Raw genomic sequence first — 26,485 nt, 5'->3', positions numbered from 1 at the left:
TGAGCAGGAACTGACACAGATTCACCTGCTGGGGACAGGAAGTTTGTGAAAATGACGTTCCTCCAACATGAACTGGATTCTGTGACAAAAACTGAATTGGACATTTTCAGCTGCAGGTCGGCTAAACGGTTCAGTTTAGGATCTAAAACAACTTTTTGGTTTGGGAAAGATAAGATTAGATAAAATAAGATTTGGTCGGTTCAATAAGAAAAACTTTCTCTACAAATTTTAATTTGAAACTCGCCGCCCGTCCTCCACCCGACCACAACGCCCGACCACAACGCCCGACCACAACGCCCGCCTGTCACTGAGCCGCTTCTCTGAGACTCTGCCTGGTTACAGGCGTGTCTCCTTCAACACTTGATGTGCCACCAGCATGTCATTTGGTGTCAACAAGTCGAGTTTGTTTCACGTTTTTCTGTGAGATCATGTTGACTCCTCCCCCTCAGTCTGCTGTCATCAGGACAGCAGCTGTTTCAAAGCAACTTTGCATTTTATTGGCAATTCTGTCACGTTCTTGCAGTCATGAAATAAGTCCTGAGACGTCCGACCATTATCAGAATAAGAATGACTTTATTCACCAGGCACAATAAACAGTAAATGAAAGTTTAGTTGAACTAATAGCTGAAGTGATTTGGTGCGTCCGGACCGGGAGCATCAGACAGGGCGGCAGCTGTTGGTGACGCGCTTCCTTCCGCTTCCTTCCTTCCCTCAGCGACGACGACATCATCTTCGAGGACTTCGCTCGCCAGCGGCTGATCGGGGCGAAGGACGAGGAGGACGAGGAGGCGGCGGACTCGCCCAAACTCGACGACAGATAGAGGAGGCGGAGCGCCGCTGTTGTGTTGTGCTGCTGTTTGTAGTGTGGAGCTAAACGGAGGTAACCTTTAGGTCAAACCGCAGTCCGGACCCCCTTTAAAACTCACAGTGGAGCCGTGTTTGTGTTCTCGTCCACATCCGTCCTCCATACTGCCAGGGTTTAGAAAGATAAAGAGTCCCGCAGCCTAGACTTCAGCTGTGTTTCCGGGCGGAGCGGCCCGGCTCGGCCCGGCTCGGCCCGGCGCCTCGCCGGCCGGCCGGTAGCATGCCTCTAATGTCACTTTGTTCCACTCATGTCTTTCCCTTAGGGACCGAACAGCCGTAACTTTGTATTGAGATTTTTTTCGATGTGTCGTATCAGATCTTCAGAACGGACGGGAAGCGGATTCGCTTCCTTCACAAATACTGCCGACTTACACCGCCTGAGTTGAGATGCGTAGTTCAGCTCGACCGCAGGAAGCCTCTAGCTTCAGGTTTTATAGTAAAGTTTCTGTCGCTGAAGCAGCGAGCTGTAGAGGAGCGCAGCGCTGCATGATGGGAAACCTTCAGGAAGCGGCTCTGCAGGCGGTCCGGTTAGACGAGAGACGAGGAGAACTACTCAGTTCGTATTAACGGTGGCCTTGTTTGCATGAAATATGCCAATAATTTATATGATTTGTGAATATGATGAATAATCGACCTTTCTATTTTAACAACATATTATTCAAACAGAAGTATCAGGCTTGATTAGATTCATACAGTATCTTTACTGAATCGTTATTTTGCAAAACAAATCTTTTTGTACTCGGCAAATCCAAAGTTAAATTGCGACATGAGTTTGAGTTGGAACAGTGTTTTCCTCCTGTACAGAGTTAAAGTCAGTCCAGTGTGTGTGTGTGTGTGTGTGTGTTGTGTGTGTGTGTGTGTGTGTGTGTGTGTGTGTGTGTGTGTGTGTGTGTGTGTGTGTGTGTGTGTGTGTGTGTGTGTCAGCGGTTCACTGGAGGGACGGCTTGTCCATCTTCAGGTTGAGTCAATATATGGGTTATTATCTGTAACATGTACCTTAGCATAAAGATCAAAAACACCCCCGAAACATTATTATAATTATTATTATTATTATTATTATTGTTAATATTATTATTATTATTATTGTTGGGTCTTATTTTGAAGGGGAAAGGAAGAAACCTGTATATTCAATTGCATCTTTAATAAAAGGACATTTGTGGCAACCTGGAGGGCCTGCAGCTTTTCTGTGTGTGTGTGTGTGTGCGTGTGTGTGTGTGTGTGTGTGTGTGCGTGCGTGTGTGTGTGTGTGCGTGTGTGTGTGTGTGAGGTTTCAGTTTCAGTGTTTGTTAAATTGTGGCTTGATGCTGCTGTTTTGGCCGTGGCTCCTTCAGCTCAGTGGGACTGTCTGGATAAATAAAGGTTTAATAGAAAAATAATAAAAACAAATAAAACACATTGTGGGTACTTTTTTTTTTCTGCCAATTTCCAGTAGCATCTTTCCAGTTTGTCAAACCTGTAGATTGGAGATGAATTTACTTTGAAACATTTTCTGTTCAGTCTAGTTTTAATTTAAATTTTAATAGATTTTAGTGCAGCAGCATTGTAAATGTTGTGTTCACCAGATTAAATAAAGGTTTGGATCGGATAGTGGAACAGCTTCGATCAGCAGCTAAAACAGTTTCGTTCTTGCCTTGGGATTTCAGGAAAGTGTTAAACTGAAAGCTTTTCAGGCTGATGTCCCCGAGCTCCTCTTCCCCGCAGCCTGCAGGTTCAGCTGCTTCTGGATGTTAAAATGTTCACCAACAGAGAGGAGGCATCAGGTTTCGATGCTCGGACCGACTGAAACCTCCGGGGCCTTTACCAACCGTGGGTCGGGTTTACAAAACCTTCTGAGGCCGACAGGCAAACAATATTTTCCCAATTTATAAGGAGAAATGTTTCAAAAGGAAGATATTCATCAGAAAGTTAGTGAATGTTTCCTGAACTCTTTTCCTGCATTTCTTAACATGAAAAAAACCTGCAAGAATAAATGTGATTCCTGAAAGCAAAGTTCTTTAATTTCTACTTGTGTGTTTTTCTCAGTTTTGCTGATAAAGAGTAAAAGACTTTCTGTGACTCTGTACTAACCTCCTCGTGAAGTCTGACCCTCTAAAAGCCTTACGGGTGTTCTGGTTTGTTGTCTGACGGCTGCAGAGCAAACAAACAAAAAGGCTTCTGGTCTCCGGGTCTCCTGGTCTCCTGGTCTCCTGGTCTCCACTGACCCGGACTCATTCAGGAAGCCATCGACCCAATTACTGTCCCTCGGCTTCGCTCAGAAACCTTTCCCCAGCACAGCTTCATCTTCCAGACTAAATGAATCGCACGCTGGCTGGCTCCGCCCTCACAGAAAAAACACATGAATTTCACATGTGGAAAAACATCACATGGAAAATTCACGTGGTTTTGCTGTGAGGGAGTAACGGACTCTCGTTGGGCTTCACCCTGCTGATATGAGCAGCTTTGTTCTCCAGCCTTTCCCTGGGAGTTTGTAATTTGGTCTGAAAATACAAATACATTGACCAGAAAATATTTTTATGAACCTTCAAAGCCAAATTCATTACTGTGACTTTCTTCTAAGGAAGAAGGATGTAGAAGAGTAGGGAGGCATCTGACTTAATGACATGGCACATAAAAATCATAAATAGAAATATTGACAATCCAACCAAAATGTAAGTAACCATCGCTGTAATTTTAACTGCTGTATGCTCAAATGAACAGTGGTGACGATCTGGGCGTACAGCAGTTAAAACCACAGCGATGGACACCTAACTGTCTTTACTGTTAACCAAACACTGAAGTATGTCAGAACAAGAAAATGTCAGAAGACAAGAGAGCTGTTTCATATCTGCCCTTTTACGGTGGGAGAAACCTTTATTGTTGAAACCTTTACAGTAATTATTTTGTTTGCTCTGATTTTAAACATTTTAAAAAATCCATTTCTTATTTCTCTGGTTCGAACTCCATAGATGATTGGATTGACGGTTGCCGGGAAGAGAATGTACATTAGTCCCATGAAGGTGTTAACATCGGTCGGTATGGGAATGTCCAGACTGCGGGAGAGGAACGTGACGCTCCCCACCAGGTAGAAACTCATCATGACGATCAGGTGAGTCCCGCAGGTGTGAAACGCCTTCCAGCGATCCTCGCCGGCCGCCGCCCGCAGGACGACGCTCAGGATCTTCACGTAGGAGAAGACGATGAGGGAAATGTCCACGCCCACGAAGCACACGATCACAGCCAAGCCCACGGCGTCGTTCCTGTCCGTGCTGCCGCACGCCAGGCTGACCAGCGCCATGTGGTCGCAGTAGCAGTGACGAATCACGTTGGAGCCGCAGAACGGCAGCGAGCCCGCCAAACCGACCAGCGTGAGCATGATGGAGCCGCTCCGAACCAGAGTGAAGAGCGCCAGTTTGAGAAACATGGAGGAGTTGATGATCTCGCCGTAACGCAGCGGGTGGCAGATGGCCACGTAGCGGTCCAGAGCCATCGCCAGGAGCAGAGTCGACTCCACGGACGACAAGAAGTGAGTGAAAAACATCTGAGCCAAGCAGCCGGCCAGCGAGATCTCGTCCCGGTCGAACAGGAGGCTCAGCAGCATGTTGGGGACGATGGCCGTAGCCACGACGACGTCGACGACGCACAGCCCCGAGATGAGGACGTACATGGGGCCGTGGAGGCTCGCCACGCTCCGGATGACGAACACCAGCAGAGAGTTTCCCACCAGCACCGACAGGTAGGAGGCGGCGGCCGGCAGCGACAGCAGGCGGCGGTGCCTCTGCAGCTCCGGGAAACCCAGGAACACAAACCTGCTGTGGGAGAAGTTCCTTCCCTCGGACGCTTCCAACATGGCAGCGCCTTCACCTCAACAGACTGTAGACAGAACAGTCAACAACATGAAGCACAAGTTCAAGCTCATTTATTTCTACAGCTCTTCATCAAAGCCTCAAAGGACTTTACAGAGAAAGAGCCTAGATCTAACTGATCAGCAATCATCCATAGGACAGAATGATGCAGGACAAACATAAAAGAAGCAGAGCAAAGCATTAGACACACACTTAGCAGATTTGATCCAGACATAACAGCCTCCCTCTCCTACAGATCCTAACCTACCGGCTCCACCAGCCTGAGAGCCTCGAAACTTCCAAGAAAATCTTGTTAGGAAAAAACAATGGAAGAAACCTTACAACTTCCCAAAATCCCACAATATTAAAACGATTCATTACAAGGAAACTAATCGCTGCTGTTGTGGAGAAACGACCTCACTGTGGTTTTAATGTTTTTCTTTTTCATCCTTGAATTGAAAGTTTCCATGGTCCTCTAAGTGTTGAGGACCATGGAAGAAGCATTTCTATCTTTGTCCCAAAAATAAAAATAAAAATCCACTGGAGTTAAAACTGACAACTCTTCAGTTTGAGTCCAGTGGATTTTGTTTTAAATTTTTAGACATCTTACTTCCTAACTTCTGAACATGCCAGCCTACCTGCCTGGTGTCTCCCGGCCGCTCAGAAGGATTCTCTCCTCCCACGTTTCATCTTATAGTCGAGCCGAAGGTCCCACGGGGGCCTCGGCCGGCCCTCCGGCCCTGAGACCGACCCAACAGCGATCTGATTCAGTCAAACCAATCAAACCACCGGAGACCAATCAGGTAAACCCATGGTCGAGAGAGTGTGGAGGCAACGTAATCCAAAACTGAAAGGAACGCCAATGAGTTTTTCACTGATTTAGAGATTTTTTGGTAAGTAATTGGTATTCAATATCAAAATCCATTTTGCAACTGAACTTCTGTACTGAACGTCTGGATGTTGTTTGACCGTCTCCTCCTGCAGTAAAGGCAGTTTGTCCTGATTTAATATGTACCAAGTCTCACACAGTCTCCAAAGACTGTGTGAGACTTTAGAATAAACAGTAAAGCATCAGCAGTGAGATTCAGGAAGATTGGACCACAAAGGCAATTTGCGAGAGTTTTCTTGTTATTCACTAAGAAATTCATGCAAATCAAGTTGTGGTGCAAAAAAGCCCCTTGAAAAGAGAAGAGGACCGCACAAGCAAATATCTTCATCACCAGTTACAAGCACAAGTTGCTTCAGCTGAAAGACTGATCCACCAAGCTGCTCTTCTCTTCTCCTGAAGCCTCTTAGTGCCTCTGATCTGATCTGAGGTCAGGATGAAGCTGCTCTGTTGTGAAGTGTTAGTTAGAGTTTGTGTCAACTTGCATGGCTTCACCTACAAATAAATATTATGTGGGCAAAATGATGAGATTTACATATAATTTACATATTCATGAGACAGAAGCTTTACTTTCTGACCAGCTTTCCTGTCACTGTGCTCAGTTAGTGAGCAGCGTGGCTTTCTGATCCGGGCGGTGCAAACCTGCAGTGGATCTGTGTGTTAACACTGTGTGATGTTGTGTATTCATTTATTAGAAGTGGAGTTTCAGAGTTAAGAAGCTGCAGCGATGAATCCTCATTACTGTAAGCCACGGGTCGGACTGATGACTAATTAACTGGAGCGGTAAATTATTCCCAGCCTCCCCAGTCAGAGGAAACTAAACTCTGTTGTTTTGACTCGGGGCCAATTAGCTGCGAGGACCAATGACAACACCCGCAGGCTCACAGCCAATCACGATACCTGAGGGACGAACGAGCGGTCCAATTAGTTTTAACAATTTAGGCCTCAAAGGAAATAATTCCTTCCTGTGATGTACTTGATAACTTTGAGATGCATATATGTTTTAAACAAAAGCTAATAAAACTGGAGCAAAGCAGGAACGTAATATAGTATCTTTAGGTAAAACTAAGCTGCTATTTGTTTGAAATCTTTTCTTTATGTGTTTGTTAATAGGAACAGTCCTCCAGTTAATAATCTGCATATCTCTGTAATTTAAGAGTAAGTTAAATGATACTTCTGAACAGGAACAGTTCTTCTAAAGCCCCTGATCTTAGAGCCAGTGGTTCTCAGCTTCGTGTCACCAGGTTGTCGGCCTGGAGCCAGCAGCAGCTCCAGGTTTCCAGTCTCGTGTGGGCAGAGAAATGTGTGGACGGCCATTTTTAATAATCGTGCCACTGATTGAAAAGGTTTTTAACACGAGCGGCTCGGTGCTGTACACACACACACATTATAGTGAAATGTCTCTAGACCTGCTGTGATGAACGTTAGCTTGGTGTGATCAGGATGAGTCGTGCTAAGTAGCTTCATGAATATGAAGCTTGAAAATACTCAGATATCACAAAACACCGTCGACACCTGACTGAACTCTCCCTTCCACACTGAAGAAGAAAAGAGTTCAGTCTGACAGAACTCAAAGTCTGGATGATTACACAGAGTTTTATAGTGTTGAATATTCATGATTATGTTAATACAAATTACAGAATATAAAAAAGCTATCGGTCAAAAAGTATACGGCCATATGAACAAGGCTGAACAACCAATGATAATTATAGTTGTATCACATCAAAGAGAGGCGTACAAAACAAGTTACTCTGTCAGTGTTTCTATGAGATTTGGCCATTTGCACATTCCAGGAAACACACAAGAAGTTTCTGTAGAGTTTAATCTCATAATGGTGAAGCAGATTCAGTTTTCTGGACTTTAAGGCAGTAAAGCTGCAATAAGCGAAATCTTCTGACCACTAGAGGGCGACACTGCACTACAGAGGCCTACTGAGGACAAACATGACAAGTGAAGAGGCAGGTAGCAAGTTTACTAGTTTAACAAGTTTACTAGTTTAACAACTTTACTCGTTTAACAAGTTTACTCGTTTAACAAGTTTACTAGTTTAACAACTTTACTAGTTTAACAAGTTTACTCATTTAACAAGTTTACTCGTTTAACAACTTTACTCGTTTAACAAGTTTACTAGTTTAACAAGTTTACTAGTTTAACAACTTTACTCGTTTAACAAGTTTACTAGTTTAACAACTTTACTCGTTTAACAAGTTTACTCGTTTAACAACTTTACTCGTTTAACAACTTTACTCGTTTAACAAGTTTACTAGTTTAACAAGTTTACTAGTTTAACAACTTTACTCGTTTAACAAGTTTACTAGTTTAACAAGTTTACTCGTTTAACAAGTTTACTCGTTTAACAACTTTACTAGTTTAACAACTTTACTCGTTTAACAAGTTTACTCGTTTAACAACTTTACTCGTTTAACAAGTTTACTCGTTTAACAACTTTACTAGTTTAACAACTTTACTCGTTTAACAAGTTGACTAGTTTAACAAGTTTACTCGTTTAACAAGTTTACTAGATTAACAAGTTTACTAGATTAACAAGTTTACTAGTTTAACAAGTTTACTAGATTAACAAGTTTACTCGTTTAACAAGTTTACTAGATTAACAAGTTTACTAGATTAACAAGTTTACTTGTTTAACAAGTTTACTAGATTAACAAGTTTACTAGTTTAACAAGTTTACTAGATTAACAAGTTTACTCGTTTAACAATTTTACTCGCTCACTTCATCGATTCAGACATTTTTTTTTTCAGGAATGAGAGAGGGAGAGCGCCGCTTTCAAACAGCGAGGGAGGAGACAAGCTAGTTTTAAAAAATGAAACGCTGCTGAATGGAGGGGGAGGAGCTTCGTTCAGGAGCGGAAGTTGACAACAAGCTTTAGAAAAGAGGAGAAAACAGCAACACAGCTGGATGTTGGTTCATATCATTATGTCTCTATGAAATCTCCACACAGCACACATCAGCTTCAGGATTGGTTAGAAGGGCTGATGTCGCTTACTGCAGGTTTAAGGTGTAAATATGGGTCAAAGGTTGCATATTAAGTGAGCATATATGAATGTTGCTTAGTATAGGTACGCCATCAAAACTAATTTCACACATATGATCGCTCACATAGCGTCAGAGAATAGTGTGATGACAGGAATCATTAATCTAACAGGACATTGTACAGTTTGGTTCTGAACATCACACTGCCTGCTTGTTTTCGTCCCGGTGCGCTCCTCCTGTCCGCAGCGGGGCGGAGCTTCGGAGCAGCAGCGCTTATTATTTAAACCGGCGACACGGTACGAAAGGAAAAGCTTCTGGTTTGATAATCGTGATTGGTTTTATAACGGCAATATCGGTATATTGTTACATCTCTACTTCTGACCTCCCAATCACAATGAATGGGAGACTGTAGTGAATGATTACAGCAAGCACACTAATAATAGTCTAACTTTTTTTTTTTTTTTTTATTCTCCCCAAATTTTGCCGCCAATCTAGTCCTTCATACTTTCACCTACAAACTTCATTCAAACTTTAAACTGTTCAGCTCATACTGGAATGAGAGGTGTGTATTCAACGTTTTCATACTGTTTATGCTTTTTAAGATATTTAACTTTTATCGCTAATTAATTCCACATACACAATCATGGTGGAATGTTCACAGCAGATGATGTCATCAGCTGCCACAGAACTCAGCTGTGCAGCCACACACACACACACACACATCTGTCAAATTCAAATTCAAATTCAAATTTGCTTTATTGGCATGAATGTCACAACAACAATATTGCCAAAGCATCAAGAGTCAATGAAACAAAACAATATGAACACAACATTAAGATTGATACATATTAATTATATATATACAGTATATCCTCTGCATGTATGTGTGTGTGAGTGCTGATGAGGGTTTATGTTTAGGGAAGGATGAAGGGGGACAGCAGCCATATTGAAATCATATCTGTCTCTCTCTCTCTCTGTCTAACTGCCCACCTGTCTAACTGACTGAGCTGTTTAACTGCCCACCTGTCTAACTGCCCACCTGTCTAACTGACTGAGCTGTTTAACTGCCCACCTGTCTAACTGACTGAGCTGTTTAACTGCCCACCTGTCTAACTGCCCACCTGTCTAACTGACTGAGCTGTTTAACTGCCCACCTGTCTAACTGCCCACCTGTCTAACTGACTGAGCTGTTTAACTGCCCACCTGTCTAACTGACTGAGCTGTTTAACTGCCCACCTGTCTAACTGACTGAGCTGTTTAACTGCCCACCTGTCTAACTGCCCACCTGTCTAACTGACTGAGCTGTTTAACTGCCCACCTGTCTAACTGACTGAGCTGTTTAACTGCCCACCTGTCTAACTGCCCACCTGTCTAACTGACTGAGCTGTTTAACTGCCCACCTGTCTAACTGCCCACCTGTCTAACTGACTGAGCTGTTTAACTGCCCACCTGTCTAACTGACTGAGCTGTTTAACTGCCCACCTGTCTAACTGCCCACCTGTCTAACTGACTGAGCTGTTTAACTGCCCACCTGTCTAACTGCCCACCTGTCTAACTGACTGAGCTGTTTAACTGCCCACCTGTCTAACTGACTGAGCTGTTTAACTGCCCCCCACCTGTCTAACTGACTGAGCTGTTTAACTGCCCACCTGTCTAACTGACTGAGCTGTTTAACTGCCCACCTGTCTAACTGACTGAGCTGTTTAACTGCCCACCTGTCTAACTGCCCACCTGTCTAACTGACTGAGCTGTTTAACTGCCCACCTGTCTAACTGACTGAGCTGTTTAACTGCCCCCCACCTGTCTAACTGACTGAGCTGTTTAACTGCCCACCTGTCTAACTGACTGAGCTGTTTAACTGCCCACCTGTCTAACTGCCCACCTGTCTAACTGACTGAGCTGTTTAACTGCCCACCTGTCTAACTGACCATTTGTCTAACTGGCCACCTGTCTAAGTGACCACCTGTCTAACTATCCACCTGTTAACTGATTAACCAACACTGATTATTATGGGCTGTCCTGTGATTGCAAAACCTTAGAACCACTTAGAAAACACCTTAACAACCACTTGCAAACACCCTAGCAACCACTTAGTACATCTTAGCAACCACCTAGAAACACCCTAGCAACCACCTTGTACACCTTAGCAACCACCTAGAAACACCCTAGCAACCACTTAGAAACACCCTAGCAACAACCTAGCACACCTTAGCAACCGCCTAGAAACACCCTAGCAACCACCTAGTACACCTTAGCAACCACCTAGAAACACCCTAGCAACCACTTAGAAACACCTTAGCAACCACCTAGCACACCTTAGTAACCGCCTAGAAACACCCTAACAACCACTTAGAAACACCCTAGCAACCACTTAGTACACCTTAGCAACCACCTTGAAACACCCTAGCAACCACCTAGCAGACCTTAGCAACCGCCTAGAAACACCCTAGCAACCACCTACTACACCTTAGCAACCACCTTGAAACACCCTAGCAACCACCTAGCACACCTTAGCAACTGCCTAAAAACATCCTAGCAACCACCTGATACACCTTAGCACCCACCTAGAAACACCTTAGCAACCACCTTGAAACACCCTAGCAACCACTTACAAACACCCTAGCAATCACTTAGTACACCTTAGCAACCACCTTGAAACACCCTAGCAACCACCTAGCACACCTTAGCAACTGCCTAGAAACACCATAGCAACCACCTAGAAACACCTTAGAAACCACCTAGAAACACCTTAGAAACCACTTAGTACACCTTAGCAACCACCTATTAAACCCTATCAACCACATAGAAAACCCCTAGCAACCACAATGAAACACCCCAGCAATCACCTTTTACATCCTAGTAACAACCTGTTTACCAAATCACCTGTCTAACTGACCACCTGTCTGACTGAGTTGTCTAACTAACTACCTGTCTAACTGATCACCTAACTGATTCAGCTGTCTAACCAATTACCTGTATAACTGACCACCTGTCTAACTAACTACTTATCTAACTGACCAGCTGTCTAACCGACTAACCTGTCTAACTAGTCAACTGTCTAACTAATCACCCGTCTAACTGACCACCTGTCTAACTGACTGACATGTCTAACAACCTGTCTAACTCACTGACCTGTCTAATTTAGGTATTCTTATAATTCCAGCTGCTTACAGCAAGCCCACACAGTTTCTCTAGGAACTGTTTTTCTAGTTATTTTTGTTTTTCCGCCACAATGCAAATTACAGTGATACGTTTCATGCTAGAGATATGAAAACTGGCACAATGATAGATATTGGTGTACAAATGTTTCACAGCAAATATTACCCCCATTACCCCAAAAGTGGTGGCGATAAATTGGACCACCAAGGTCCACCTAAATAGATTTTTTGTTACCAGTTCAAACTGTTCTCAGGCGTATGGAAAACAAATCTGAATCCTGAAATCCAGCAGCATGCCACTATTAAATATTTGCGTTGCACCATTACAGAGTTTCATATTATCTGCCTCCTAAATTATTTATGACTTCTGTTGCTCATGTTGAATGTGTTCTAACCATCTTTACATCATGACGACACGACGCCATGGCAACAACTGTCTGGCCATCATCATCAGTCAATTTATTTATGCTTGATGTGTTTGTAAACAGAGTTTCCAAATAAATCCAATCACAAAAAACCCCAATATGTTCCAAGCCACTCAAGTTTACCCAGACTAACCCCAAAGAACGTCACGTTTGACAGATCACAGTAAGTTAGAGCAGAAAACCAACTGACCACACACACACACACACACACACACACACACACACACACACACACACACACACACACAAGGAACAGTGAATAAAAACATTATTTGGATTTACCTGAATCAGAATCACTTTATTGTCCAAATTCAATTCAACACACTAACAGATTAGTACAGTACACACCAGAGGTGTGACCAAGTCAACTTCACTTGAGTCTAAATGTAGAACAGCAAGTCAAGTCAGAACAAATCAAGAGTCCAGTATCAATTTAATATCTTAAAGAAAACTAAATATCTAGGACTTTTCAATGCAATATGGTTTTAATAGGATAAAAACTTGGTAACAGCATCATGAGTTTGATTTCTATAATCAGTTTCAACTTCAATAAATTCAATCATTCCATACAAATTCAGAAAACAGAATTTAAATTCAGTCGTCCGCTGGAACAAATCTCATCACTTTCAATCTAAGTCATTTACACAAACACAAGATCTCAAGTCAAGACTTTAGAAACCTTTTCAAGTCATCAAAGTACAAGTCAGAGTCAAGTCCCAAGTCACCAGAACCCAAGTCACCAGAACCCAAGTCAAGTCAAGTCTCAAGTCTTCTCTTCATGCATCAAGTCAAGTCTCATCAGTTAAAACTGTGGCTTTAGTCCAACACTTTTCCTGCACAGATTGACTTATTTGCATTTTAAGACATCGTTCTCATTTTGCCACATTTCAGGAGAGCAGACTTCTCTGTCTGGCTGGAAAAGTAACCAACAGAGGTAATGACATGCTGAGGTGAGATCTGAGTTGGTCTTCAGGCAGCGGCAGCACACTGAGGGAATGTGATGTGAGTATACTGACATCTAGTGATGGACAGGCAGAAACACACACACAGTCACACACACACACACACACACACCACCTCTGACACTGTAAGCTGTGCAGCAGAAGACACTGATGATTATCGTCACGTTTCATATCCTAAACTGTTAAAACAAAAGATGGCTGACAGCTTGTTGTGCAGCAGAGTTTTATTCAGTTCCACTTTATTTGGACAGGTGATAAAAAATAGATGTTCAGTAAAGTGTGACTTGCATATTTGCTGCCTCTCTACATACTATGTAAGCCTGACTCTGAGATTAACCCGAACCCAGATAATGAATATCAACTTTTCACTATTATGAGTAGAACCTGAAGCTCAGTGGAGTTTTTAGTGACACATTACAGTCACTTGAAAGTAAGTTGAGTCCAAATAAATATCCAAACACGGTGTGACCAGGCTGTTAGCGGCTCCACTGACACTATCGGGTCAAACTGCCAACATGATACTGCTGTTGCCTTCAGGGCCGCTCGGCGCTGGACGGCCTGCCAGGAGAGACGGCTGGCAGAATCAGTCACTTCTTTTAAATCACTTCTTAAACCCATTTTTATAGACTTGCTATTATGTGATGTCGTCTTTTTATCTTTTATCGTCTCTTCATTGTCTTTTTATCATCTTTTTATCGTCTTTCTAGTTTTTTTATCATCTTTTATCTTTTTATCTTAATTTTATCTTACTTTTATTTTATCCTTACTGTTTATTTTGGTCTTCATCTTACGGTTATCCCACTATTTACTTGAATGCTGCTCTGTTCCACCTCTGTCCTCCTGTCTGAATTGAATCCCTGTTTATTATTGTTTCATTGCTTTGTAAATTCATTTTGAGTATTCTGCTTTTATTTTGTCTGTTAAAGCACTTTGTAAACTCTGTTTTTAAAGGTGCTATATAAATAAAGTTATTAGGGGTCCAAGCATGTAGTGCTGGGAACCCTATTGTTTTTGTAAGGATTATTATTATTCCACTTCTTCTGCCCTAAAAGTATCTGGATCTCAGAAACCGTAAGAGCTACAGCGACCAAACTAAGTCTCAGCCGCTACTCAGGCAACGAAACCCAAGTCAGTTGGCCTCATGGTGGCGCTGTAACAAGCAACTTTACGTCTTGGCCTATAACTTCTGAAGCGTATAGGCCACAATCAAAATTCCACTTTCCCTGGCTTCCTTGGTCCAGGTGCAGATTTGGGGGGAGATAGAGGGTCGTGTCCCCATCAATATTAGGAGAAGGATTTTTCCCTCAAACACAGATACTGTAGTTTGACTCACTCTTCCATTTTAACAACAAATTAGACGGCCATGTTTCATGTTTTGGTTCATGTTAGCCCTTTAGATCAGATCAGTTCACCGATGTCTCACTGTATTTCACACTGACCAACAATTCTCCTCTGTTTCATTCCCGCAGACTTTTTCATGAAAATGTGTATCTTCTCTTTCAATCTTGTGGATGAAGTGAGGAAAAACAGAGCTGCAAGCCTAAATATCTCAGTGTGTGTGTGTGTGTGTGTGTGTGTGTGCGTGTGTGTGTGTGTGTGTGTGTGTGTGTTGTGGTGGTGGGAGGGGTGCTTTGGCTGACAGAACTATTTAATCTCCTGTTTGGGAATCACAAGGTTGAATCTGCTTTGCGACAGTACACATCACAGAATTGTAATAATTTCTTATGAATATGGAACAATGTTGACAAAGTGAGGACACTTCAGCAACCTCAGGATCTGCTGCCGTATTTCTGTGGTTCTGATGCCGTAGATCAGTGGTTCCCAAAGTGGGGGTCGCGACCCTCCAATGGGGGGTCGCGACCCTCCAATGGGGGGTCGCGAGATGATTTCCAGAATGTGTGAAATACAATTTAAAAACGATTAAAAATAGCCTATTTTAACCATAATTGTTACGAAAGGTAAAAATAGTATTTAAATTTAAAATAATACAATGCAGATAAAAAAATATCTCATCAGCCTACCGATTTTCTTTGTCCCCACGCGACCCCTGAGGTGATTACGACAGATTAGCGACAGCATCAGTTGAGGTCATTTGCGGCACCAAAGGAAACATTGCGAACGTAGCTAACTAGCTCAAATCAAAAGGCTTAAGCCTAGCATATTATTTTCGTCAAAATGAAACGTTGGTTAATACCGATCAAAGACAAAGCAGAGAGGCCAGCAGAGGAGAGCGGAGAAGCAGTTCCACCGTCAGAAAGGCCATCGACCTCTGGTACGGGAGGAGACCGCTGTGTGGGTAAGGACATCCAAGTGTCGAAAGTATCGAGAGGAATATATCCAGTATGGATTCACATGTGTCGTTGTCAACAATGTACAACATCCCCAATGTGTCGTGTGCACTGAGGTGCTTGCACAAAGCCTAAAGCCCGTAAAAATGCTACGACACTTGAAAACCAAGCACTCCTCCCTCGCTGCGAAACCAGTAGACTTTTTCCGCCAAAAGGAGCGAGAGTTGCTAGGCCAAAAGAAAGTCCTAACAAAACAAACAACAATCCCTGCCGAAGCTCAAAAGGCATCATATGAGGTGGCATACTTAATTGCACAGGCAAAAAAGCCACACACAATCGGGGAAACCCTAATCAAACCCGCTGCTATAGCTATAAGTCGGGCTATGCATGGGGATAAACTGGCCCATGAGCTAGAATCAGTGCCGCTGTCTAACGGCACCATTGCCCGGCGCATCACTGACTTAGCCCAGGACATAAAGTGTCAGCTGATTGACAGAGTAAAGAAAGGGAAATATGCTTTGCATTTAGATGAATCCACAGATATATCAAACTATGCCCAGCTGCTTGTATTCGTCAGATACAGTTTCGACGGAAAACTTGAGGAGGACATGCTTATTTGCACTGCGCTGGATGGAAAGTGCACAGGCAAGGACATTTTCACAAAACTTGACAACAAACTAAAAGAAGAGGGACTGTCTTGGGACGAGTGCATCGGTGTTTGTACAGACGGTGCTGAGGCGATGCTGGGGAAAAAGAAAGGACTGAAAGCAAGAGTCTTACAAGTGGCGCCTCACGTAAACTTCACCCACTGTATTATACACAGAGAAGCTCTTGCAAGCAAAACACTTGACCCAGAGCTTAAAAGTGTTCTTGACACTGCGACAAAAATGGTCAACTACATAAAATCGCATCCACTAAACACCAGGCTGTTTGTCACTCTCTGCAACAAACTGGGCTCGGAGCATGAGGGCCTGCTGTTCCATACTGAGGTGAGGTGGCTTTCACGAGGAAATGTTCTCACCCGCCTGTATGAGCTGCGGGATGAGGTGCGCTTATTTCTGATGGAGAATGGGTCCCAGCTCGCTGACCACCTGACTGACCCTGACTGGTTAACAAGGCTAGCGTATTTATCTTGCATATTTGATAAACTGAATGGACTTAATATGTCATTGCAAGGTGAAAACACAAGCATCCTGTCGATGAATGATAAAATCCACACATTCACGAGGAAAGTCGAACGTTGGACGTTGGAGTTGAAATGGTAGGATTGATATGTTTCCTGAGCTGGACGAATTCATGGAGGAAAATGAACTGAGTGTTAACACAGTGAAGAAGTCTATCACTACCCACCTTCAAGCCCTCCTGGCATGCTTTAACAAGTATTTCCCAGAGGAAACAGCTCCGGAACAATATGACTGGATAAGATCACCATTCACTGTAACGACCGTACAACACCTGTCATCCGACCCGGAGGACGCATTGGTTGAACTGTCAAGCGATCGAACCTTAAAGACAGCGTTTCATTCCAAGACGCTGGCTGAGTTCTGGATTTCAGTCGAGAGGGAATACCCACAGCTATCCAAGGCCGCAATGGATGTACTGATGCCATTTGGATCTACCTACTTATGTGAAAAGACTTTCTCAGCACTGACGTACATTAAAAATAAGTACAGATCGCGACTGAACGTGGAGGATGATCTCCGAGTGGTCGTCTCCAAAATTAAACCCAGACTGGACTTGTGCTCCAAGCATAGTGCCCACCCATCTCATTAGGTAAGTTTAACGTTACTAAATTAAATTGCTATATAAATTAATATTATGGTTGTTAGGCTATTGTGTTCTTTTGTGTTGTCGTTATGCCCGTGTTTGAATAGCCTAGGCCTATTAGTGCGTGTGCGTGCGAACGTTTGTATGCTTCAACCACCTCCGGGGACAGTGGGGGTCGCGAGTCTCTGGCACCATTAATTTGGGGGTCGGGGGCTGAAAAGTTTGGGAACCTATGCCGTAGATAATGGGGTTAAAACAACTTGGGAAGAGCAAATACATTGTGCTGAGAAAGACCCGGCTGGCCGGAGAGAGGCCGTTTCTGATTCGATACGACAGGAAAACGGTCAGCGCAAAGGTGAGGCTGACGGTGATGACGACGATGTGAGTCACACAGGTGTGGAGGGCTTTGACCCCCGACCTCCCAGACCTGAACACGGAGCTGAATATGATCACATAAGACGCGGCGATGAAGATAAAGTCAGCCACGGGGATGAGGAAGGCGGTCAGCAGCCCCACCAGGTTGTTGGCGGAGGTGTTTCCGCAGGCCAGCTGCACTAAGGCCATGTGCTCGCAGAAACAGTGATCCATCACGTTCCTGAGGCAGAACGACAGCGTTCCCGCCAGACTCACCATCAAGGTGTTCAGAAGAAAATTTCTGATCAAAGGGGGGATCACGAATCTGAGGAAGCCTGGTAAAGCCATGTACTTGTGGCAGCAGAGCGGCATGCAGATGGCGAAGTAGCGATCCAGCGCCATCCACACTAACAATGTGGACTGGAAAGCGCCAACGTCCTGGCTGTTTTCGTATGCATGTCTTAGAAATGGCTGCCACTCTTGTTCTACGCTTCTTGCCTGTGCGGCGAGCTGGAAAACGTCCTTTACTGCCCCCTCTGGTCGCTGGAAAAAAAACACCCGTTGCATCCTGTTTCACCAGAGCTAACCTGTTGTTTAGGGGCCAGAGGGGGCAGCAATGGATGTTTTCCAGCTCGCCGCACAGGCAAAAAGCGTAGAACAAGAGTGGCAGCCATTTCTAAGACATGCATACGAAAACAACCAGGACAAGCCACACAAAGGTGAGATTTTATACATTATTGCAAATACTTTCACACAATATGATCCACCGTCCTAACAGATAAGGGTTCAAGGAATCCAGAAAGCTTGTCAGATTGGCAAAATTCGATTTGTGAACCTTGGCGGGTACGCCGGAAATTTTCTGTTCCATCTACATGCTAGGTTTCTAATGCAGGGACCCGGGACTGACACCCCATGCAGTGTTGTGTCAGTCCCAACAGGGCTAGCTGGAAGAGAGATCTTCATTGAAATGCAATGTTTGTGTCTATTTTACCAATCCCACCAGTAGTCGCCTATGATTACTTAACATACTGTATGCTAAAGCATTAGCATGCGCACTGGACAGAGATATCTACTGGAGACACAGGGATGATTTTGGTGCCCGTCCTCCTGTCACATGTTGGGCATAGTGACCAACAGGCCAAACTCCTAAAAAGTCGGAGTAGTCCTTTAAGGTTCCATCATTACTTTGTGTCTGGGTTTCTCAGTTATTTATTCTTCTGAATTTCCTATGTCATTTCATATTTCTTATGTTTCATACATTTTAACATATTTCATTTTGTTCTTTTTTAAATAAAGTGTCATATTGTGTGAGGGACTCAGATGTGTGATTTCATCATGTTTACCATGTTCTCAGTTAGTTTTACAGTAATGAGTCCCTGAGGAACTCCAGTCTTATTTGCTGCATCAGTAGCTATTTCCATCCACTCATTTACAGTAACATGCACAGGCCAGACCCTAGAGGCCTCTATGTGGACAAATGGACACTCAGGAGGCACTAAACAGCTTTACCAAGAGGCCAATTAGCAGACCCTGCAGCCATGAATCATGGGAAGACCTCTCTGTGCCATCACCATGGCTACTAGTGACACAGAGCAGCTTCAGGCCTTTGCTTTCTGTGATTATGCTCCTGTGTAGTGGCCATAGAAAAGGAAATACTCTGTTGTTGTTTGTTTCTCCTGGAAGAGTTCCTCCTTGTTCTTTGTACAACAGTCCATTTCACACAGTGAGTGACGGCACACATCTTGTAATTGAGATCTTCAGGGGTTAGGATTAGTTAGGGTTAGGGTTAGTTAGGGTTACGGTTCATATCTGGTTCTCCGTATGTATGTCAGTCCCTGTCTGCCTTCTTTCTGACACTCTCATCACAGTCTAATAAAATTTCATGAAATGCTCATGAACTCTGAAACACAGATTGGGGGGAGGGCGAGGGGCTGGCCTATCCCAGCATGCACTGGGTAGAAGGCAGGGAAACACTCTGGATGCCAGTCCATCACTGGGCGAACACAGACAGACAAACACATTCACATTCATTAGAGTCTCCAATTCATGTGACTTCCATGTGTTTGGGCTAAACTCCACACAGAAAGGGCCAGGGCCGTGATTCAAACCCAGCACCTTGTTGCTGTGAGGTGAGAGTGCTAACCACTGAAATAAATTCAGGTTATTATTATCCCAAACATTGATCTCAGCAAGCTAAAAGTTTTTGCTTTTGATTGAAATGTGCTAAACAGTTCCCCTACATTGTTTAAAAATGTTTAATTGTGTACATTAGAAAATAAATGGATGATTTATATTTCCATATTACACTGAACAAAAATATAAACGCAACACTTTTGGTTTTGCTCCTATTTTTCATGAGTTGAAATAAAAGATCTAAGACTTTTTCTATGCACACAAAAGGCTTATTTCTCTCAAATTTTGTTCACAAATTTGTTTAAATCTGTGTTAGTGAGCACTTCTCCTTTGCCAAGATAATCCATCCACCTGACAGGTGTGGCATATCAAGATGCTGATTAAACAGCATGATTATTGCACAGGTGTGCCTTGGGCTGGTCACTATGCAGTTTTATCTTGAAAAAAGACACTTATTAGGCACTGAACTATGGATCTCACATGACTTGGGCTACAGATATGCATTTTTTGAAAACCGGTCAGTATCTGGTGTGACCACCATTTGCCTCATGCAGTGCGACACATCTCCTTCACATAGAGTTGATCAGGTTGTTGATTGTGGCCTGTGGAGTGTCGGTCCACTCCTCTTCAATGGCTGTGCGAAGTTGCTGGATATCGGCAGGAAGTGGAACACGCTGTCGTACACGCCGATCCAGAGCGTCCCAAGCATGCTCAATGGGTGACATGTCTGGTGAGTATGCAGGCCGTGCAAAAACTGGGATGTTTTCAGCTTCCAGGAACTGTGTACAGATCCTTGCAACATGGGGCCGTGCATTATCATGCTGCAACATGAGCTCTGGTGGACATTCCTGCAGTCAGCATGCCAACTGCACGCTCCCTCAAAACTTGCGACATCTGTGGCATTGTGTTGTGTGATAAAACTGCACATTTTAGAGTGGCCTTTTATTGTGAGCAGCCCAAGGCACACCTGTGCAATAATCATGCTGTTTAATCAGCATCTTGATATGCCACACCTGTCAGGTGGATGGATGATCTTGGCAAAGGAGAAGTGCTCACTAACACGGATTTAAACAAATTTGTCAACAAAATTTGAGAGAAATAAGCCTTTTGTGTGCATAGAAAAAGTCTTAGATCTTTTATTTCAAAATGGGAGCAAAAACAAAAGTGTTGCGTTTATATTTTTGCTCAGTATATAATAGAAAAGATGAAAGGGTATGTTTTCACTACAACAAATTGATAAGTGATCTGTGTCAGCTGTTTCTATACTGACTAAACATACTGCATTTGACACAAATTAGGCCTATGATTATCCCCACACTTTGGAAATTTGTCTTTACAGGAGAACAGACAAAAAGAAATGACATTACATTCACATTTTAGGCATTTAGCTGGCATTCCTATCCAGAGAGATTTAGGGTGAGGCCAACAGTAGAATAAACTTCAGTTCCAGATCACCAACATTACAACAACTCATAGTAAGGAGATCAAGGGTCAGAGGTCACAGCACCAAGACAATAGATGGAACAAATATTCCTGTAACCCTAGAATAATCATGGATAATCGAAATGTAACAGGAGCAAGTAGAGGAAGAAGATACCACAAATGCATTCTTAGTATTGCTTCCTTGAGTGGGAATAGAACCCCTAACCCTGGCAGTGTTAGTGCCTTAATCTACTCATTGAGCTATAAAGCAACATGCCCTCTGAGCAGCTGAGTTAACAAGAGATTGAACATAAGTCATATTTTCAATGGGTTACTTGTGCATTGCATTATTTTTGTTCTATTCAGCAAATAACGGGCAAAAGATTTAGTCCAACTGTATTCCGGTTCCTCGAGTTGTAGGAAGACAAGACTAGGTGTGCCTAGTGGTAGCTGGACAAAATATACACCAAAATTGTCCTTCGACATTGTTGAGTAGTGAACAGAGCTGGAGGCCAAATTACCTAAGAAAGTCCAAATCAAAGGTTACAGAAACTAGATTTGTGAATTAGGGAAAATCCATGATTTTGAAGATCTGGTCACGTAAGTGGTTCATCTATCCATGAGGGTAGCTCATGCTCATGTTAGCAGTCAGCTACTTTATATTGTTATTCACAAGGCTGACAACACTCGAACGAGTAACGGGACAACAGTGCATGGGCAGCAGGGATTTCAATGGAAGTTTAGAAAAGGGGAAGCGTGTGGTGAGGAGGGTCAGGAGACCAAAGCAGATTCTGTGGCTATTTGGCTGAGTCTGGATGAAGCCAGTGGCAGAACGTGTTTACGGTAGCAGGAGGAACCAATGGCTGGTGGCTATTGAGCCCATCTTCATGGGGAAGAGTGGGTCTACGGGCACTTTTGTTGAATTCAGTGTAGACTCGGAAAAGCTGGATCTTAATGTGCAACCTATGGAAGCAGATACCCCTCTCTTTAAGTTTGGCTTGGAGCATGGCGACAGTCCAATCAGAGGTGGAAGTGGGAGCAGATTTAGATGAGGAAGGAGGGAGCAGGTGTTTGAGAAGAGCAGAAGTTTGGGTAGTTGGTGGGGGCTGGGGAGGTGTAGCGGAGCAACGATGGGAAGCTCTGAGGCAAGTAGAGCACAAGGGGTGCTTCTGGGGGGGGGGGGGGGGCATGTCCAGCCTCAGTGTGCGAGCTGGGGAGCATCCTCCAGCAGAAGACAGGAAGGGACGGGGGTATGGATGTGAGACTTCGAGGTCCAGAGGATCCATGGTAAATATATGTTTGAAAGGCTTCAGCTCATAATGATTGCTTGGCTGTGCAAAGCATTTGGCATGTTGGTTAGGAGGACTTTTATACTGTGCATAGGTGATCAAGGTAATTTAATTCGTGAATTTCCCCAAGGGGATTAATAAAGTGCTGTGCTATCTTATCTTAGCACAGGTGAGTTAGCAAACATTGGCTAGCTCTGGTTGGACAGGAGAAAGAAGGGAGAATGGGAGAGAGGGAGAAAGAGAAGGGAGGGTCCTTCTTGTGTTGTCCACTCCTGAATTTCAGTTAATAATATCCAAGTCTGTCCACACACCTGTGACTACAGTCAGAGTGTGTTCTTCACCCTCTAAGGCTGTGATTGATGAGGTATCCTACCTTGCCTTTCCTATGATGGAGGACTTTGAACGTTTTGTCTTGTGATGGCTTGCTCACCAGCATGCCTGCCACCTTAATTAGCTAGCTGTTATTTTTCAAAAAATTTGTCCAACCGCTAGACATTCCAAATCACATTCTGTGGTCCGGCCACAGATGTCGCTCAGATTTCACAGACTAGCTAGCTGAAGTTAGATAGCCAGCCTACCTGCGTAACTGTTGACCAACGGCCCCGTCCAGCCAAAGAGTTACCCTTCTAATGAGCTAGTGTGGGAATACCAGCCTGGTTACCCAACTAGTTAGCCATTGCCCCCCAGAACACTAGACATTCTGAAATGGATTCTGTGGTATGGCCACAGTTAGGATTCCTAGATTGCTAGCACTTTGGTTAGAGCACTGCACCACAGTTGGGATGGATGTCCTCGCTCATGCTTGGCCAAACAGTCTCTTTTGTGCGTTCCACTGATACCCCTGATTATATCTTCCAGTGGCCCCCAGGTGGCCATCGAGGCCCTGGTTTTCTCACACCCATTCGGGAACCAATCACAAATCGATGCACACTTTATTACCTCAATCAGTGTCACGTTCAGTAGCCCCAACACATAGCAAACAGGAAGTTTAAAAGTAAATGGTAGTGTGTTTTGCAACATCCTTTTGCAAAGCATTTGTTAGAGGTTGTTGTGCTGGCTGGGAAGGCGATTCTGTGCGTCCTCCTGAAGAATTCTCTGAGCATTTGTACGTAGCCAGACTCACCCAGAACGGGATCAAATGGACCACAAAGACTGCTGCAAAACGTTTAACAATGTTGGGAGCAAAACCCGGAAAACTGTTTTGCTACGGTGCAAGCTTTGAACGAGGCCCCCAACTGTTTCTGTATGTTGCCATCATTTCAGTTGCGCCCCCCCCCCTCCCCCCCTCCCCTACCAGCATCAAGGCTCCATTTAGATACCCATGCAGAGATACTGTATATCTTCAGCCCCAGGAGGCGTTTCATCATTTTTGGCCCATTTATGGGGTTCTTCTTCCCGTAATCAGGAATAGCTTCAGATGGAGTCTACGCCAAAGTTTTGATCAATGTTTTGATTCATTAAAGCTTTTAAACTAGTCTCTCCTCATTGAACTGGTGTTGACTCGTTTGTCTGCCTGCTGGCCAAAACTGTCTAAAAGATAGGACTTGAACCAGTCGAGAGGTGTTCCAGTGACACGTACCCAGTGCTCAAGATGGCCAAGGAGGACAGCATGGTCAACTGTATCAAACGCTGCAAGAAGAGCTAGGAGGACCAGAATAGAGGGGAGCCCTCACCTGATGATAATAAATCGTTCATATCCCTGAAGAGGGAGCAGTTTCAGAACTGTGGTGGGCCCTAAAACCTGACTCAAGTTTTCATTAAAAAAAACACAGAATTTTTGAAGGACCTTTGCTAGGAAGGGGAGTCTCAAATTGAAGAGCTGGCTTTTTTAATAGGTTGAACAAGAGCATTTTTGAATGTAGGAACAGCACCTGTGGAAAGAGAACAATTTATAGCTTGCAGAATAAAAGGACTGACTGTGTTAGAAACTTCTAAAAAACTTCTAAAAAAAAAACATTAAACAGCACTTTGGGGTCGGAATGATTATTCTCAATGAGGTTGGCAAAATAAGCAGATCTGGAGTTTTTAACCTCTGCATTATAGCGTTTGATTACATTTGGATGTTAATATGATATGAGAATACTGTGATGAGGACATGGGTCATATGAACAGATTGTTTTCTATTAAAGGATACTTGGCTGGAATGGATTATTCTCATAATCAGAGTAAGGGAAGACATTAATAGGCTATACAAGTAAATATGTGGGGTTGTTGTTTTCTTATAATTTCGAAATCTAATTTTCGAAACTTTATTTAAGTATTATTAGATGTTAGGGGGAGGGTTTGGGTTAGATCGGTATGAAACAGAAAAGACACAAAAGCACACAAATACACACAAAAAACACGAAAATGTGATGCATTTGTCACCATGTCAATAATGGTATTTATTGGTAAAGCACAATGGAAACAAACAATTACTGTAATATATTGTGAAAAGACAGATTCATAGCTGCAAAGGTAAACAAACTAGTGGTTTGACTTCAATCACTACAGATATGATGGGCAAAACACTTCAAAACTGTCTAAATTTCCATGTTATTATTTTGTATATGCTACATTGGATCTCTTGTGTTTTGATACCATAAATTATTGGATGCAATAAAGGAGGAATGACAACAAAGTTCATAGATATAAATATGTTTACCGCTCTTGGAAGACTAAGACTTAAACGATTATAAATTACACCAAAAAAAGAAGCCACAGAGAAATTAATAAATGTCACCAGGTGAGGAGTGCATGTGCCTAATGCTTTCTTTTGAGACTCCTTTGAGGTTTTAAGGCTGACCATTAAAATATGGATATATGAAAGAACAACTAGAAGAAAAGGTAGAATAATCAGACAGAATATTAAAAATAGACCATAGACATTGATAACAGTGCTTTTTTCACAGGAAAGATTCACAACTGCAAGGTTATCACATAAAAGCTTATCAATTGTGTGTTTGCACAGTTGAATTCTTGAAGTCAGATATACCTGGACTGCTATAAATGAGCATGGAATTAAATATACCACTGCCAGTAAAAGCTTGACTTTAGTAGGTGTCATTATGGAGTGGTACTGCAAGGGCTTACAAATAGAAACATATCTGTCATAGGCCATCAGAGCTAAGATGCAATACACCCAGCAGCCATAGACATTGCTGAAAAATACCTGTGTTAAACATCCTTCAAGAGAACTTTCCTGCTTTTCCATAAGAAGATATTTCATGATAGGTGGACAGACAGATGAACTACCTATCACTCCACTTATGGCCAAGTTGACCAAAAGGATGTACATAGGTCTGTGAAGGCTCGACTCAATACAAATAACCAGCACAAGAAAAAGGTTAATACACAATATTGACATGTACAGAACAAAGATGAATATAAAAAATGCTAAATTATATGGACCAGGTGGTCCATATACTGTGAAGATGACAGTGACTGTGGAAACAGAATTGTTCATAGTGGGACATTAAAACTGTCACACCATTATACAAACAAACATTGATAACAGCAGTAATCTCAAACACTTAATTTAGAGCACAGATAACTGACATTTTCATCCACCAGCCAAAGTGACTGATGGATTCCAAAATACACAAGTCTGTTTCACTGGTTTACCAACCGATTCTCATTGTCACGATGCAGAAAAAAAACTCTGGAAGATTGTTGGTTACCTGCTAAATTGGCTGGTAAAATAGACAAATTTACCAGCCACAGCCAAAATGTATCAGCATTTCTCTGTTGACTGGTGTTAATTTCCCAGTCTGTGTATATGGGTGAATATAGGTTTGATCCCGATCCCCTCCTCCTCTGAACTTGGATCAGGTACTTCCCTTTTATAGTGAAGCGATTTATATTCCTGGCTTTTTTCCTTTGGGCTTCTGACATCAGAATATCATTCAGTTATTCAGTCACAAACTTACTGGATACACAGGTAAAGTTAAGAAGAATACATTTTGACAACTTGCCAACCTTGAGTGTGCTCAAAGTTTTTCAGCTGATGTTGCTATGTGCGGTAAAAATAAAAAAGAGTAAAAAACAGTTTATCCATAGTATTCACAAAACCTAGAAATACAAAAGCACTGTCATATTCTTAGCATGCACAACAGTAACATCACTTTGGTTGCACTACAGCAGAT

General features: G+C 43.0%; 4 protein-coding genes across 6 annotated transcripts in view; 1 reads left to right on the top strand and 3 right to left on the bottom strand.

The window, feature by feature from the left end:
* The window catches only part of arrb1 (arrestin, beta 1), a 22,486-nt gene extending 21,665 nt beyond the window's left edge, over positions 1–821 (top strand). For all 3 annotated transcript variants that reach the window (XM_078283930.1, XM_078283929.1, XM_078283928.1), the window contains one exon: positions 716–821. In XM_078283930.1, the coding sequence (XP_078140056.1) occupies positions 716–821 (106 nt within the window). The remainder of the gene's footprint in view (positions 1–715) is intronic.
* Positions 822–3,682: 2,861 nt separating this feature from the next.
* LOC139925050 (olfactory receptor 51E2-like) lies at positions 3,683–4,690 on the bottom strand. The gene has a single exon (XM_071916287.1). It carries the CDS (start codon positions 4,688–4,690, stop codon positions 3,683–3,685), a length of 1,008 nt encoding a protein of 335 aa, XP_071772388.1.
* A 10,140-nt stretch (positions 4,691–14,830) lies between these two features.
* Positions 14,831–18,084, bottom strand: LOC139925049 (olfactory receptor 52L1-like). Its single transcript, XM_071916286.2, has 2 exons — positions 17,407–18,084; positions 14,831–14,920 (listed from the first exon to the last, which is right to left on the bottom strand). The coding sequence occupies exons 1-2, from the start codon at positions 18,082–18,084 to the stop codon at positions 14,831–14,833; spliced, it is 768 nt and encodes a 255-aa protein (XP_071772387.2).
* Positions 18,085–24,873: 6,789 nt separating this feature from the next.
* LOC139925046 (olfactory receptor 52E2) lies at positions 24,874–25,806 on the bottom strand. The gene has a single exon (XM_071916283.1). The coding sequence runs from the start codon at positions 25,804–25,806 to the stop codon at positions 24,874–24,876; it is 933 nt and encodes a 310-aa protein (XP_071772384.1).
* Positions 25,807–26,485: the final 679 nt, after the last annotated feature.

The sequence above is a fragment of the Centroberyx gerrardi genome, chromosome 6 (genome assembly GCF_048128805.1).
Source record: "Centroberyx gerrardi isolate f3 chromosome 6, fCenGer3.hap1.cur.20231027, whole genome shotgun sequence".
In the NCBI taxonomy this organism is placed as follows: domain Eukaryota; kingdom Metazoa; phylum Chordata; class Actinopteri; order Beryciformes; family Berycidae; genus Centroberyx; species Centroberyx gerrardi.
This window is presented reverse-complemented; position numbering and strand designations above follow the sequence as displayed.

Excerpts from the sequence above, each read along its gene's own strand:
- LOC139925050 (XM_071916287.1), bottom strand. The coding sequence starts at position 4,690 with ATGTTGGAAGCGTCCGAGGGAAGGAACTTCTCCCACAGCAGGTTTGTG.
- LOC139925049 (XM_071916286.2), bottom strand. The coding sequence starts at position 18,084 with ATGCAACGGGTGTTTTTTTTCCAGCGACCAGAGGGGGCAGTAAAGGAC. Across the intron at positions 14,921-17,406 it reads CAAGTTGTTTTAACCCCATT|ATCTACGGCATCAGAACCAC; the intron begins ATCTACGGCATA and ends TGGGAACCACTG.
- LOC139925046 (XM_071916283.1), bottom strand. The coding sequence starts at position 25,806 with ATGAACAATTCTGTTTCCACAGTCACTGTCATCTTCACAGTATATGGA.